The 15,466-nt window shown below is 46.4% G+C and overlaps 1 protein-coding gene across 1 annotated transcript in view; it reads right to left on the bottom strand.

Annotated features, from left to right (window-relative positions):
- The window catches only part of LOC134395616 (zinc finger protein 197-like), a 148,595-nt gene that overhangs the window by 8,601 nt on the left and 124,528 nt on the right, over positions 1-15,466 (bottom strand). Inside the window, 6 exon segments of the mRNA XM_063121774.1 lie at positions 3,630-5,419; positions 6,566-6,692; positions 7,859-7,923; positions 8,373-8,502; positions 8,674-9,177; positions 10,699-10,890. Of these exon segments, the coding sequence (XP_062977844.1) occupies positions 4,569-5,419; positions 6,566-6,692; positions 7,859-7,923; positions 8,373-8,502; positions 8,674-9,177; positions 10,699-10,890 (1,869 nt within the window). The 3' untranslated portion in view covers positions 3,630-4,568.

The raw sequence follows: 15,466 nt of genomic DNA, 5'->3' as shown, positions 1-15,466 counted from the left end.
AGTAAAATGTCAGTAAGTTATTTAAATGACTACAAAACTTGCTGCCCTGTCAGCAGGGCCGGCGCTACCATTACGCCAACTAGGCAGCGGCCTAGGGCGCAGACTTCAGAGGGGCACACGGCGCGGCTGACTCTCGTCATCATAGCCCTCTCCCGGCGGAGGGAGCGGGCGGCTGCACACAAACATGGCCGGACCTGGCGAGGTGACTTGACTGCAGCTGGCAAGCAGCGAGATGCGGCTGGAGGGCCCCCAGTGCGAGCTGGTATAGAGCCCTGCCGACTGGTCTCCCCGAGAGTAGGGAGTCAGTGAGCTGGGCTGAGCTGAACTCGGAGGGATCCGAGCAGCTCGATCCTTTCTGCAGGTCCCGCGGGAGCACGTGACTCCCGGGGAGGCGCGCCTCCGATTGCGGCCCAATCCCACCTCCTTGGCTCCGAGACCCCTGCTGCTAGTGGCTGCGTGCTCGACTGCTGGCGCACCCTTACGGGGCTTACTTCCAAGTAATTCCCGGTGTTGCCTGGGTGCAAGCTCTTCCCCCGATACTGGGAAGAAAGCCCAAGAGTTGGAACATACTTCCCGGTAAAGAGATGGGTAGGCTCTGGCTGGAAGAGACACTACAAAAGATGGATAAAAAGGAAGAGAGGTGTGCGCATGGGAGAGAGCGAGAGCGACCAGTACCAAGTTTGCGTGGCACTCCAAACTGGAAGCGCCTAATTAGGGGTGGTAGTGGGGAGCAGTGGGGTTGCTATAGCTCAGATCTCCCGAAGTTGCCTCCCCCATGTGTTGGACTACAAGTCCCACCATCCACAGCTAGCATGCCGGCTGGAGGTCGTATACTATAGTTCAGCGTTCCCCAATCTCTGGCGCCTTCCTGCCTACAACTCCCAGCATTCTCGACCGTTAACCATGCTGGCCGAGGCGGATGGCGGCTGAAGACCGAAACATCTGGTGGGCACCAGGTTGGCGAAGAGAGTTATAGCTCCTCTGGACAGGTTCAGAAGTGTCCTTGGCATTGCGGCCTCTTGCTGCCATGGCTCAGGGCAGGTTCCCAAGAGAAACCCTGGGTGTTTGGGGTCTGTGCTCCCCTCCCCTCTGTTTTCTTTAGGAACTCCCCCGTCTTTCAGGATAAGGGCAGCCTTTACAGCATAAGAGGACCCTCCCGAGCGAAGCTTTTCCTCCCAGGCCAGCCACCAGACAAGCTGCGCTCGCTTAGATTTGGATTTATGCAGTTGCATTCGGCATCTTAGCCTGGAACTTTCTCCTCCTCCTCCTCCTCCTCTTCCTCCAACAAGTAGCTCCTGTCAGAGGAGTTTAGCTCTCCCGAGGCTTCTTTTAACTGGAGGTGGCAGCAATTGAACCCAGGACCTTCTCCATTTCTTTATTTAGCCATTATTTATATTCATGAGTCATCTCTTAACCTGGTCCTCTAGGGGGACCTACAACAATTTATTATTATTATTATTATTATTATTATTATTATTATTATTATTTATTTATATAGCACCATCAATGTACATGGTGCTGTACAGATTACACAGTAAATAGCAAGACCCACAAATTAAATAAAAGAATATAATAAAATACACCTGCACAACGTTTCAACATGAAGCATGGGTTGCACCGCAGAAAGCGAAGGCTGCACTCCTAAAACCCGTTTGCCTGGGAGTGAGCCCCATTGAATTCAATGGGATTTACTTCCGAGTGGACACACATAGATAGGATTGCACAACATATCACTTGTGGACGATCCACAATTAGTTTTTTTAATAAATAAATAAATAAATAAATAAATTCGTAGCACCTGCACTGGGGCTAAGGGTGAATGAATAGGATTGGGACCACAGTGTTGCGGGAGGGCTTTTAAAAAGAACCAGATATATGTAAATTCCACCACTCAACAGTGCAAATAGCAGTGTTGGAGCTCAATTTCGGGGTGTGGGTGTGTGCAAGTGGCTCATCTTGTCTAGAGCGCAAAATAGTCTGGCACCGGCCCTGCCTTTCAGGGGTCTCCAAATCACTTGCCTTTTGTGGGGAGGCACCTGGTCTCCCTCCACCCGCCTTTGCTGGCTGCTGTCAGTCCGGCCGGTCCAGCAGAGAACGAGGGCAGCGTCTCAGCCCCAGGCAGGATTGCACCCGGGGACCCCCCATGAGCCAAATGGGAGTGTGTGTGTGGGGGGAAACAGGGGCCCGATGAACGGGGGAAGAAGGACTGTCGTCCCTGCAGAGCGGCCTGATCGAGGAAGCAGTTCTGATCCATGGACCCAGCGGCGTCGCAGTTCGCCTCGGAACCCCCGCCCCCCCATTGCCCAATCAAAGGGGAACGGAGGGAGGGAGGGAGGAGGGGGCGGAGACTGCGGGGGCTCCCAAGAGGCTCAGCCTGGCTGGTCTCCTCCCTATGGGGTGGGATGGAGGGAGCGTCCAGCCCCCTTCCTATTGAGAACTCAGATCCTCCCCTGACCCTTTGGGGGCTGAATTCGGGCATCTTTCCCCTTCCCAGGTCTCCCCCTCCTCCTCCTCCCCTGCAACCCAGGGACCCGCCTTCAGCCCAAGGTCAGGAGGGCTCTCACCTGATCCCGCCCAGGAGGCCCCGATGCAGCGCCCGAAAGAAGCTCCAAGGCCTTTTCCCTCCGGAGGAAGAAGGAGGCGGCACGAAGGAGCGCAGCTCCAAGACACCGGCCCCTCCTCCCCTGCCCCACATCCCCTTCCTCTCTAGGAATTGAGCTCGTTTCTTTAACCCCCTGGAGGCCAGCAAGAGGCAGCTAACGAGACAGGAGAACCGGCTGAACTGTTACTTTGCTGACGCCTCTCCAGGGTCCCCCCACATCTCTCCCTGTGACGCCTCTCGGGAAACTCGGCTAGCGAGAGATGCTCTTCTGGATTCAGGCATCATGAACCCCTTGCAGAAAGGGGCTGGTAAACCTACAGGCCGAGGGGAGCCTGGGCCCCAGGCAGCAGCCCGGAGGGCTTGTGAATCCATATCCAACAGATTCCCCAATAAATGAGTTCAAACAGTGGGGCATTCTTGCCGTCAAGATGTTTAAATCCCGGTTAGGGAACGAAATTGGGGGAGATGGTCCCACCTGCTGTGGATTCTGCGCTTGCTTATACGAAGTAGGATCACCCTGGCTTTCCCCCACTTGTCCGGCAACTCCTAAATATCACTTAACAGGTGTTTAAAACGGGGCAAAATTGTCTAAAAATTCCACAGACAATAATTATTTCTCATATTCTGATCATTTTTCACTCTACAATATCGCAGAAAATGTTGTTTATATAGCTTCCTTTGTTGTCTTAGCATTCCTTTATATACTCCACCGCCTAATTTAGTAGGCTAATGTGAAATATGGCTTGATTGTAAATAAATATCATTCTATAGTTTTAAGTACTTCTGTTTCCCCCTACATCTGAGGTATTAGATGAGAAGATCAGATTATTTCTTTATATACTCTATCACCTAACTAGGTAGTCTAATGTGAAATAGTGCTGGATTGTAAATTAATCTCATTCTGACTGAACTTGTGTTTTGTTTGTGTGTGTAATAAAACACGACCATTCTGCAGCAAAACTGTCTTTTTTCTTTTGTCCTTTTAATACCCTTCAGTAAGTTTCTCTGAGAGCGCTATTTCCCACACTATTACTGTACCACCTCCTTCTATTTCATCCTTTTGCCTCCTTCCAGCATTTAGCTATCAGCATACGTGCTGCTATTAAGATACCCAGTTTGCTTTTTGTGTAATATAGTTTGGTTTTGGCCGTCAAGTTTATTAAACAATGCAAATTCTGGTGTTTTTATTACTGTCGTTTCCATTACGATGGATATTTCTTCAAACATCCCCGTGCAAAATCTTTGCATATGTTCACAATCCCACCACATGTGAACATAAGATTCCCGGACACCACACCCTCTCCAGCACAATGGTGAGGACTTGTCTATTTTTGCTATTCTGCATGGCGTGAAGTACCATTTTGGTAATATTTTAAGCAATATTTCTGTACATTTAGCTGATGTGGCTTTAAAAGAATTTCCCCCCACATTTTTGTCTCGTATTCTTGATCTATTCTAATAGCCCAGTCACATTCCCAGCGAGTTCGTAGTACTTCCTGTGATCCTAAATCCAGTTTAAGTAGTAATCTATATAGTGATTTGCCTTTAACTTTTTCTGCTAAGTTAGCCGTCATTCCTTCAAAATCTGTCAGGTTTCTGGTGCCTTGCTGCATGATGTACTGCTTTTTAAGACATGTGGATAGTTGATACCACGCTAACCATGTTTGACTTCCTCAATGATGTCCTCCAGGCAGTCCTAGATATGGGTAAAAAGTCTTTATAATAATGCATTAATCTATCCAATTGATTGTCTTTTAAAGCCTTTTTGTTTATCATTCTGTCTTTTAGGTGAAAATTCGGGAGTCCACAAATAGGTATGAGTGGAGATGTCCCAGGCATCAATGATTCCTTTCTGTATTTCTAGACTTTTGATATAGAAATAATACTTGTGTGTTGTTGTTGTATGCCCTTTTTAATTCCTGTTTTTAATGAAAGGTAGTGATGTAAGCTTGAAATAAAGCCTTTTCTATAGAAACCCTGTGTGAGTTCTTTGATGAGAAGTAAAGGCTCCCTTATGACTGAAGCTCTCTCCACACTCCAAGCAATGATACGGATTTTCACCTGTGTGAATTCTTTGATGAGAAGTAAGATTTGATTTCTGACTAAAGCTCTTTTCACACTCCAAACAATGGTATGGTTTCTCCCCTGTGTGAATTCTTTGATGAGAAATAAATGTTTTTTTCACACTGAAGCTCTTTCCACACTCAAAACAATGGTATTTTTTCTCCCCTGTGTGAGTTCTTTGATGAGAAGTAAGATTACACTTCGCACTGAAGCTCTTTCCACACTCCAAACATTGATATGGTTTCTCTCCTGTGTGAGTCCTTTGATGAGAATTGAGATGGGCCTTCCGACTGAACCTCTTTCCACATTCCAAACACTTATATGGTTTCTCCCCTGTGTGAATTCTTTGATGAGAATTGAGAGCTGTCTTATGACTGAACCTCTTTCCACACTCCAAACATTGATATGGTTTCTCTCCTGTGTGAGTCCTTTGATGCCAAGTGAGATATTTCTTCTGACTGAAGCTCTTTCTACATTCCAAACAATGATATGGTTTCTCCCCTGTGTGAATTCCTTGATGAGAAATAAGTGTTTTCTTCTCACTGAACCTCTTTCCACACGCCAAACAATGGTATGGCTTCTCCCCTGCGTGAATTCTTTGATGAGAATTGAGATCTGTCTTATGACTGAACCTCTTTCCACACTCCAAACACTGATATGGTTTCTCTCTTGTGTGAGTCCTTTGATGCTGAGTGAGATATTTCTTCTGACTGAAGCTCTTTCTACATTCCGAACAATGATACGGTTTCTCCGCTGCGTGAGTTGAATAAAGAGAAGAAATTGTTAAAATCTGGGATAGCAATAGAACTTAAAATAAAGGAGCACCTTCAATCAATGACTTTGATTAAAAGAAGAACTAATAAGAGACATTTATTTATTCTTTTATTTAATTGGGGCATTTAGATACCACTAAATCTAATAAAATCTCAATATTAGAAGACAATATTAAAGAAAACAATACTAAAACAACTACAGTAAAAGCAATCAAAGGAGCAGCTAAATGAGAGGCATGATTAATTTACTCCATGCCCAGGGAAAGCCAGGGTGAAAGGCTGTGTTTTTAGGACACGTTTAAAGGATGTCACCTTTTCTGCCTCACAAACTCTGCGAGGGAGGGTTTCCCACGGGATGGGTCCTGCTACTGCAAAGGCCTGCCATCTGGGTACGTCACGGTGACATTGTGTTCATTTTGGAATGACCAGCAAGGCCTCCTCTGCTGATCCTTAAAGGTCACCTGAGTATGTATCAGGGAAGGCAGTCTGCTAGGTAGTGTGTTTATGGCTTTATATGACGATACCTTAATGCTGAACGTGGTTCGGTAGCTAAGAAGCAGCCAGTGCAGTTCTTTTAACACAGGTGTTACACCTCGTGCTCTGCCTGGGAAACAAGCTTTTTCTGGGCTGCCTTTTATTAATTAGGGTTTTGTTCTTGTTGGTTTTTGGGACTCTGAGCTGTTTTAATGACCCTGTTCAGATGACACGCTAAGCCATGGTTGTTAAGCATTTTGAGCTAAACATTAGAGCTTAGTGTGTCATGTGAACCATTCCTAACCATGGTGGCTACATAACCATGGTTTAAACACACTCACTAACCATTTACTGCAAAAGAGTTAGTGGCCTAACCATGGCTTAGCATGTTGTCTGAACAGACCCAATGAGTCTTGTGAAAATGTTTGTGGTATGTTTGAAGCTGCTCTCTTAAAGTCGCATTAAATAATTCCACAATTTATTATAACTGAATGTATTTCTTTTCTCTTTGAACGCTGTCTTCTGAGGGCTGGGTCCTAAAAGGCGGCCTCAAAACTCTCCTAGAGGGCAGGTGCCCAAAATGGTAATATTGTCATCATGATTGCATTTGGAATCCCATGATATCATTAAGCAGGCAAACAGGGAGACTTACCGACAGAGGCCACGATCCCCCGGTTCTCCTCCATGACCTGCCTGTGCAGGGCTCTCTGGTCTGGATCCAGCAGGGCCCACTCCTCCTCCGAGAACTGCACAGCAACCTCCTCGAAAGTCACCAGACCCTGGAGGAAAAGAGAAAACGTTTCCTTCTCAAGGATAACATGAAGTGAGCTGGCTGGGCATTAAACTGCAGGAATGAAACTTGCTTGCTGTGAAAACCAGTTCTGGGGGTTTCAACAGCCAGAAAAATAGCTCTGGCCGTACGTCCTGCTTGTGGGCTTTCCAAAGAGGCAACTGTTGGGCCACTGCGAGAAACAGTGTCAGACTATATGGGCCTTCTGTCCCATGTAGCTGGGCTGTCTGTAGGCTCCTAGTTTTGCCAGAGACAACGAGTGGGAAAGAGGCATACTCAGGCCCTGGGTGGTGAGCAGGGGATGGAGGCACACGGGCTGCTCCCTGCCTTCTCCGCAGTGATCCTTCCTCCTTCCTGCTCCATCCTCCTTGAACAAGTGTGTCTGTGACTCACTTCACCAAGAGAGAAAACTGCGGCTGTATGGGCAGACCCCACTTCGCAATGGACGTATGAATCCCAGATGAGTGTTCTGGACTTCAAGGATTAATGGATAAGGGTTGGGGTCCCCGAAACACCTTTCAGGCTAAATAACAAAGTGGTACCGCAAAATATGCATGTATTCCTTAGATAAAGAATAACAAAACTTTGAAACGATAAAACAAGCAAAACACATTACTCAGCACACAGAAACCATGGCTAGCACATCCCTTAGCAAAATTAAAGTTCTGTTCCTCTCATCCAACAGAGCAGTCAGCATGAAGATCTCGTAGTAACTTCTCCGGCAAGCATGGTTTGCAGAGCTTAGGTAACCGAGAATGCTTCTCATTCTCCCAGGACCCCTCTCAGCAATTGGATCGAACCTTCGCCTTTTATAAGTCCCACGTGGATGACCTCATCCAAAGTTTTAGAGATGGTCATACCACGATTGCTATTTCTCTCAATGGAGCCAGATTTGCCACTGACACCAAGAACACTGAGATGAAGGTATCCCTGCTAAGCTAAACAGCTTTCTGCTTCCAGTCCCTAACCAAGTCATTTGTGGCAGCCTTCTTTCCATGGATACATTCCATTCCTCACAGTTATCTCACCAAACACATACAACTAATCTCATCTTTACTAATCACTTACAGTCAGCATACACAGATCATTAGGAATAGCCCTTCTAGGAAATGCAATGAAGCTTGTCCACAGTGCATGTGACATTGCTACGCCTACCTGGTCGGGTTCCATCCCTTGAGGAAGAGACGGCTGTGTACTCATTGCCAACGTCATTCCACGCCCTGCAAGAGACAAAGAGGATGGGGAGGCAGAAGGAGGCGCTGCTCTCAGGGGTGGAGGCTGCCATCCTAAACGCCTGGGAAGGAAGCCCCTTGCAACCCAACAGGAATGAACCTACAGGCAAATGCCTAGAATTGCCCTGGCTGTGCAGGAAGTCTAAGTACACCTGAGATTGTTGCAAGATGTCTCATCTTTCATTTGGATTTTAATACTTCAGTTGGAGGGAAACGTGTATTTCCCCACTTGGGCTCTAAGCCACAAATCAAAGTGTTTGGTTTTCAGCTATAAAGCCTCCAAGTGTTGAAAATTTGAATTGTGGAAAAGGTTGGAGTCAAGCATCCTCCCCGTAGTACTATCTAAGGGGAACAGAAAAGGACTCCAAGGACTCTCTGACATCCCCCAGAGAGCGAGACCAAGTTGAAATACAGCCACGCCCCAAATTGTTCCTTACCCTGCAAGGAGGCACGTCCGTCGCCCTCCGGCCTGATCCCCCTTTGTGGGGGGCTCTGCCAGGTGTCTGACGATGGAGCCGCCTCTGCTGCAGGGAAATCAGGTCCCACTTCTGGAAACTGGGCCTTTACCTGAAATAGCAGTGATGGTCCAACACACGGAATGAGGAGAAGGGTTAGAAAAAAATGGGAGAGTGCAAAATATTGGAGGCGAGGAATGGGACAACTCTCCTGGGGCAATGAGTAGAGAGTTTCCAGACCTCCTCCCTCCCATTCCTGTCACCCTGGATGAAACGCTCTTACCTGTTGGTGCTGCTGCTGTTGCAGCTTCTGGTCCTCTGCCTGGCTCAGGAGGAAGCCTTCTGCCAGGGCCACCGCCTGGGAACTGGTCTCCGCTCCACATTCTCTCACCCAGTTCGCCATCTCCACTGGCAGGATGGTCAGGAACTGCTCCAGGATCAACAGGTCCACGATTTGGGTTTTCGTGTGTCGCTCTGGCTTCAGCCACCGATGGGAAAGAGAGTGGAGCTGGTTGCAAACCTCTCGGGGTCCATCAGCTTCCTGGTAGTGGAACTGCCTGAAACGCTGGAGCTGCACATTTGAGCTGGCCATGTCCTCACCCAGGACCTTCTGCTCCGTTCTTTCCCAAAATTCCCCACTGCTCTCGGTCTTAACAGCATCAGGATTACTTCCTGCTTCAGGGTTTGGCTCAACCATCATTGATCTGTATTTCCAAAAACCTTCAATGGGGTCAAAGAAAGTTTTCTCTCTTTTGTATCTTGGCAAAAATTGGCTTACGAGATGGTGCTACAATGTCAAGACATGGTTCTGTTAAAGGAAATTTATACTTTCTCCTTAAAGACCCCTTTTCATTAACCTATCTTAAAATTTGTTGAAATTGAGGCTGTCCTTTAAAGTAATCTCTGTTGATTAGTCAACTGATTTTACAAGGTCAACAGATGAAACATCTGGATTTAGATATGCATAGAAACAAGACATTCTGATTCATAGAGAGGTTTCTTCCTTCTACACAGAGTTTGTTTTACTTTATCTAGTTAAAAAGATCAAAAGCATTTCTCCCAGGTTTCTAGAAGTCCAAAGAAGCAAGAAATTTTGTGCCACACAGAAACTGGAATTCACCAGTTGTGCTCTGCTGGTTTAGTTTTTAGTTTTTTATATACTGGTTTTTTGAACACCCCTTTTTCATCTTCTTCGCCATTTCTTTATCATCAGCCTTCTCCTCCTTCTCAAAGGGATTCCTCTCCAGCTGCTTCACAGGGTTCGGCCAAGATCTTTTGCTGCCTTTAGCCTCTCACCTCCGCCACACTCACCCCCCACAATAGTAAAAGGTCAGGAGTCACCAATTAAAGAACTAACTATGGTTTCCTGGCTCTCATAGCTAGGAGTTGCCTCGCTGGAGCACAGGACAGGTTCTCACTGGGCACCGTCCTCCAGCCGAAGAGATCACAAGATTTATGCCCCCTCAGAAACCCTGGGTCAATGATCTGTTCAGGTTTGCCTTTTCCCCCCTTTCGGAATGTGTAACACTTCTTTTTCGTTCTCTTTTATTTCCCCATTTATTCAGTTATTATCAGCCTCCTCCTCTTCTCCTCTCTCTGAAGGCCTGCCTCACAGGGGTGTCCCAAGATCTCTGGCTGCCATTGGAGATGTCTACGCCACCCTGAGATCTTAATGATATAAAGTGGGATATAAATGTCTGAAAGAAAGAAAGAATGTGCCACAAGCGCCTCCTCCTCCCACCACTGCCCCCCAGTTATTTAAATGACTACAAAACTTGCTGCCCTTTCAGGGGTCTCCAAATCACTTGCCTTTTGGGGGAGGGGTCTTGGGGGGGCACCTGGTCTCCCTCCACCCGCCTTTGCTGGCTGCTGTCAGTCCGGCCGGTTCAGCAGAGAACGAGGGCAGCGTCTCAGCCCCAGGCAGGATTGCACCCGGGGACCCCCATGGGCCAAGTGGGAGGGTGTGTGTGGAGGGGAAACAGGGGCCCGATGAATGGGGGAAGAAGGACCGTCGTCCCTGCAGGGAGGCCTGATCGAGGAAGCAGTTCTGATCCATGGACCCAGCAGCGGCGGAGGGAGGAGGGGGCGGAGACTGCGGGGGCTCCCAAGAGGCTCAGCCTGGCAGGTCTCCTCCCTATGGGGTGGGGTGGGGGGAGCGTCCAGCCCCCTTCCTGTTGCGAACTCAGATCCTCCTCTGACCCTTTGGGGGCTGAATTCGGGCATCTTCCCCCTTCCCAGGTCTCCCCCTCCTCTTCCTCCCCTGCAACCCATGGACCCGCTTTCAGCCCAAGGCCAGGAGGGCTCTCACCTGATCCCGCTCAGGAGGCCCCGATCCAGCGCCCGGAGGAAGCTCCAAGGCCTTTTCCCTCCGGAGGAAGAAGGAGGCGGCACAAAGGAGCGCAGCTCCAAGACACCGGCCCCTCCTCCCCTGCCCCACATCCCCTTCCTCTCTAGGAATCAAGCGCGTTTCTTTAACCCTCAGAAGACCAGCAAAAGGCAGCTAATGAGACAGGGGAACCGGCTGAAGTGTTACTTTGCTGACGCCTCTCCAGGGTCCCCCCACATCTCTCCCTGTGACGCCTCTCGGGAAACCCGGCTAGCGAGAGATGCTCTCCTGTATTGAGGCATCATGAACCAGCGCAAATCCCATCCGTGCAGAAAGGGGCTGGTAAACCTACAGGCCGAGGGGAGCCTGGGCCCCAGGCAGCAGCCCGGAGGTCTTGTGAATCCATATCCAACAGATTCCCCAATAAATGAGTTCAAACAGTGGGGCATTCTTGCCGTCAAGATGTTTAAATCCCGGTTAGAGAACGGAATTGGGGGAGATGGTCCCACCTGCTGTGGATTCTGCCCTTGCTTATATATGAAGTAGGATCACCCTGGCTTTCCCCCACTTGTCTGGCAACTCCTAAATATCACTTAACAAGTGTTTAAAATGGGGCAAAATTGTCTAAAAATTTCCTGGTCAATATGATTATTTCTCATATTCTGATCATTATATTTCACTCTACAATATCGCAGAAAATGTTGTTTATATAGCTTTCTTTGTTGTCTTAGCATTCCTTTATATACTCCGCCGCCTAATTTAGTAGTCTAATGTGAAATATGGCTTGATTGTAAATAAATATCATTCTATAGTTTTAAGTACTTCTGTTTCCCCCTACATCTGAGGTATTCGATGAGAAGATCAGATTATTTCTTTATATACTCTATCACCTAACTAGGTAGTCTAATGTGAAATAGCGCTGGATTGTAAATTAATCTCATTCTGACTGAACTTCTTTCCAAATCCCAAGCATTTATATGCTTTCCCACATATGTGACATTTTTATAAGAAATTGTTTGATTGCTTTTATTATGGTCATAAACCAGTCAGTCAGTCAGTACAAAAGCAGTATAGTAAGTCAATAAAATATAGAACACATAAAAACACAATAAAGGCAATGAATAAAATACATACAATACATAAAATTTGTGACTCATTCAGGAGCCTAGAACAAAAATTAAGTGATTACTAGTTTGTAATACCAAGTAATCTCAATTTGTTGATTAATTTTCGATACACAAAAACTCATCACTTTTCACATGACCTTGGGGTTATTATCTGAAAGTCAGTGTGCTAGATGTTGTTCCTCCGTTCCCCACAAGAACTGTTGTAAAGTAGGAGTTATAACTTTGTGGCGCAAGTTCTCATAGATAGTACAATGCAGCAAAATGTGTACTGCTGTTTCTGCTTTTCCTGACTAGTTCCTAATCTAGTTTCCTTCTAAACCTTTGTTCCCATAAAGCAGTTTTATCCTGCCAGGGTAAAACCTTTCCTGAATTTTGGGATGTGCAACCAGACAGATACTGTACAGGCCAAAATGCCCTCCCATTGCCTCTATAAGCAGAATGGTTAGAGGCACTACTTAAATGAATTTGGAGCTCCACGTCCCAGAATTGGCAGTACGGCTTTATTATTGTTTTCCAGTTTTGACCAGTTCTCCGTAACCAAATGTTTATGTCCTTACTAGCTGTACCCTGCCACGCGTTGCTGTGGCTCAGTCTGGTTAAATTGAAAAGAAAGAAAAGACAAAGCGGATGTTTCTAATATGTTTAATTTCACAATGCTTGTGGATATACAATATTTTTAGTTGTTCCATTGTCTGTGTAGATATAGAGATTGTCTGGTTTGCCGACTCTAGAACACGCAACATATAATTGTCCATGTGAGAAGCAATCTGTGTCTTGATCTAAACCGCACAATTCTAAAGATTGGCCCTGAGCTTTGTTGATGGTGATTGCAAACGCCAATCGAATTGGGAATTGCAATCTCTTAAATTGAAATGGCATATCTGTTGGAATCATAGGAATGCGAGGAATGAGGACATCTTCACCTTTGAAAGGTCCTGTCAAGATTGATCTCCGACTATAACAATTGCCACTTCGTCTATAGTTGGAGCATTGAATCTTCGCACATGTTCTCCAGCAGGCGTTTTGTCAGCATGAATAACAATCTTGTGTGTATCAGATGGCATCATGTCAATTGCTGTTTTGAACAAATGTACTAAATTGTTTTTTTCGTGAAGTAGCTGTTGCAGTTTTGAAACGATGGACCTTTTTATGCCGGTATAAATTCCGCAGCGTGCATTCAATTCATCATTGCCATCACCAATGAAATACATTTGTAGGAATTTATGTTGACTATCTTGAAACGGAAGGAAGGAGCCGGCTTTATGATAAATTTGTCCTTTGACTTTGAAAGTTGGCATAAATGGAGCTGTGATGATTTCTGCGCCGAACGACGTCGTTTGGAAGCATGAGTTGTATTTCCTGATGTTAGATAGGAAATGCTTTGATTCTGCGGTATATCCGGCAAGCAAAGTTTGTAATGGCTCTGGTGGTTCTCCAAGTTGAGGCAGTTTAATTTTTCCAGCAGCGCAACACATTCCTTTTGTTTCTCCATTAAATTTAAGAGCCTTGCAATAAGGACACACTTCAGTCATAGTGCCGATGAGAACATGCCGCCTCAAACTATAATCATCAGCTGGGTTGTACCGGAATGCAAGGCGATTGTAATCGTGTGATTGTTTACCACGGAGTCGTGTTTGACGCTGATGTGCTGTTTCTCGTTGACGTCTTTCAGCCGCTCTCAGCCTGTCACGTTCATTCTGTTGAGAACAAAGCAGATCTGAAGCTGTAGAACGCGATTGCTGTGCTCGCAACCGTGCATCCTCAAGTCTGGCTGAACGTTGCTTGGCTGGTTCCTTGGCACGTATTTGAGGCATTCTTTTTCTTTTTTTCTCATTTGCTGATGCCCGTTCTTCCTCAGTCTGATTTGCAATTTCTCGTCGCAGTGCTTCCACTCCGTGAGTACGACGACCTAAGTGTGATCTTCTGCGAGGCATTATTTGGATGAAGTAAAGCAGATTGTTTGGTTTTTTAAAAAGGATGTTTTTACGGTGAGAGGGTTAGCGGAAACTCCTGGCAGTTACCTTTCTTCAGAACGTGTAACTGTCACAGGTGTGACATCTATATTCACTCAGCCAATTGTGAGAAAACATGCAAATAGGAGAGGAGTCAGAGGCAGCGGATTGGCCTACTGGTTGGCGATGTCACAATGATCAGCAGGACTGGTTTTGAGGAGGCCTATTTCTTCGATTTTAAGACAAACCTTTGACCCCATATAGAACATAGTTACATAACAACGCTCGCGTATTCGAACGCAACGCTGTGTCAAAATTTCAAAGCAATCGGTGAAGAACTTTCAGAGATTATTATTATTTATTTTTAACCTCTGTTAAAACTACTGGTTGGCCTACTGGTTGGCGATATCACAATGACTTATTATTATTATTATTATTATTATTATTATTATTATTATTATTATTTATTGCATTTTTATACCGCCCAATAGCCGAAGCTCCCTGGGCGGTTCACAAAAACTTAAACAATTCAAAGTGTAAAACAAACAGTATAAAAACATGAGATAAAATACACATTAAAACGAATTAAAACATACCATACATGATTAAAACATCCTGAAAACATTCTAAAATTTCACTGGATAGGCCTGCCGGAATAGATCAGTCTTTATTGCTTTTTTAAATTCTAAAAGACTGTCAAGTTGACGAATCTCCTCCGGCAGGCCATTCCACAGTCTGGGAGCAGCAGAAGAGAAGGTCCTCTGGGTAACAGTTGTTAATCTAGCTTTTGCTAGCTGAAGTGGATTCTTCCCAGAGGACCTGAGTGTGCGGGGCGGATTGTACGGGAGAAGGCGATCCTGCAGGTAGCCTGGACCCAAACCATGTAGGGCTTTAAAGGTAATAACCAAAACTTTGTACTTCGCCCGGAAACTAATCGGCAGCCAGTGAAGAGATTTTAAAACTGGTGTAATGTGGTCACCCCTAGGTGTACCAGTGACCAGCCTGGCTGCGATATTTTGGACTAATTGAAGTTTCCGGACTAGGCACAGAGGTAGCCCCATGTAGAGCGCATTACAGAAGTCAAGCCTCGAAGTTACCAGTGCGTGCACTACCGTCTTTAGGTCTTCCAACTCTAGGAAGGGGCGCAGCTGGCATATCAGCCGAAGCTGATAGTAGGCACTCCTGGCCGTCGCATCTATCTGGGCTGTCATTTGGAGCGACGGATCCAGAAGCACCCCCAAGCTGCGAACACAGTCTTTCAGGGGGAGTGTAACCCCATCCAGAACCGGTTGGCACACCTCCAAACCTAGGTTGTGGCCTTTGACAGCGAGCACCTCCGTCTTGTCTGGATTCGGCTTCAGTTTGTTTTTCCTCATCCAGCCCATTACCGCCTCTAAGCATTCATTCAGAGGAGACACACTATCCTTAGCTGATGCTGTTATTGAAGGTATAGAGAAATATATTTGGGTGTCATCAGCATACTGATAGCACCCCGCCCCATGCCTCCGGATGATCTCGCCCAGCGGTTTCATGTAAATATTAAATAGCATTGGGGAAAGGATGGCACCTTGCGGTACACTGCACAGCAGCTCCTTTTTTGAGGAGCAGCTATCCCCAAGCATCACCATCTGGAACCTGCCCGAGAGGTAGGACCGGAACCACCGAAGGACA

Source organism: Elgaria multicarinata, chromosome 3 (assembly GCF_023053635.1).
Source record: "Elgaria multicarinata webbii isolate HBS135686 ecotype San Diego chromosome 3, rElgMul1.1.pri, whole genome shotgun sequence".
NCBI classification, from domain to species: domain Eukaryota; kingdom Metazoa; phylum Chordata; class Lepidosauria; order Squamata; family Anguidae; genus Elgaria; species Elgaria multicarinata.
This window is presented reverse-complemented; position numbering and strand designations above follow the sequence as displayed.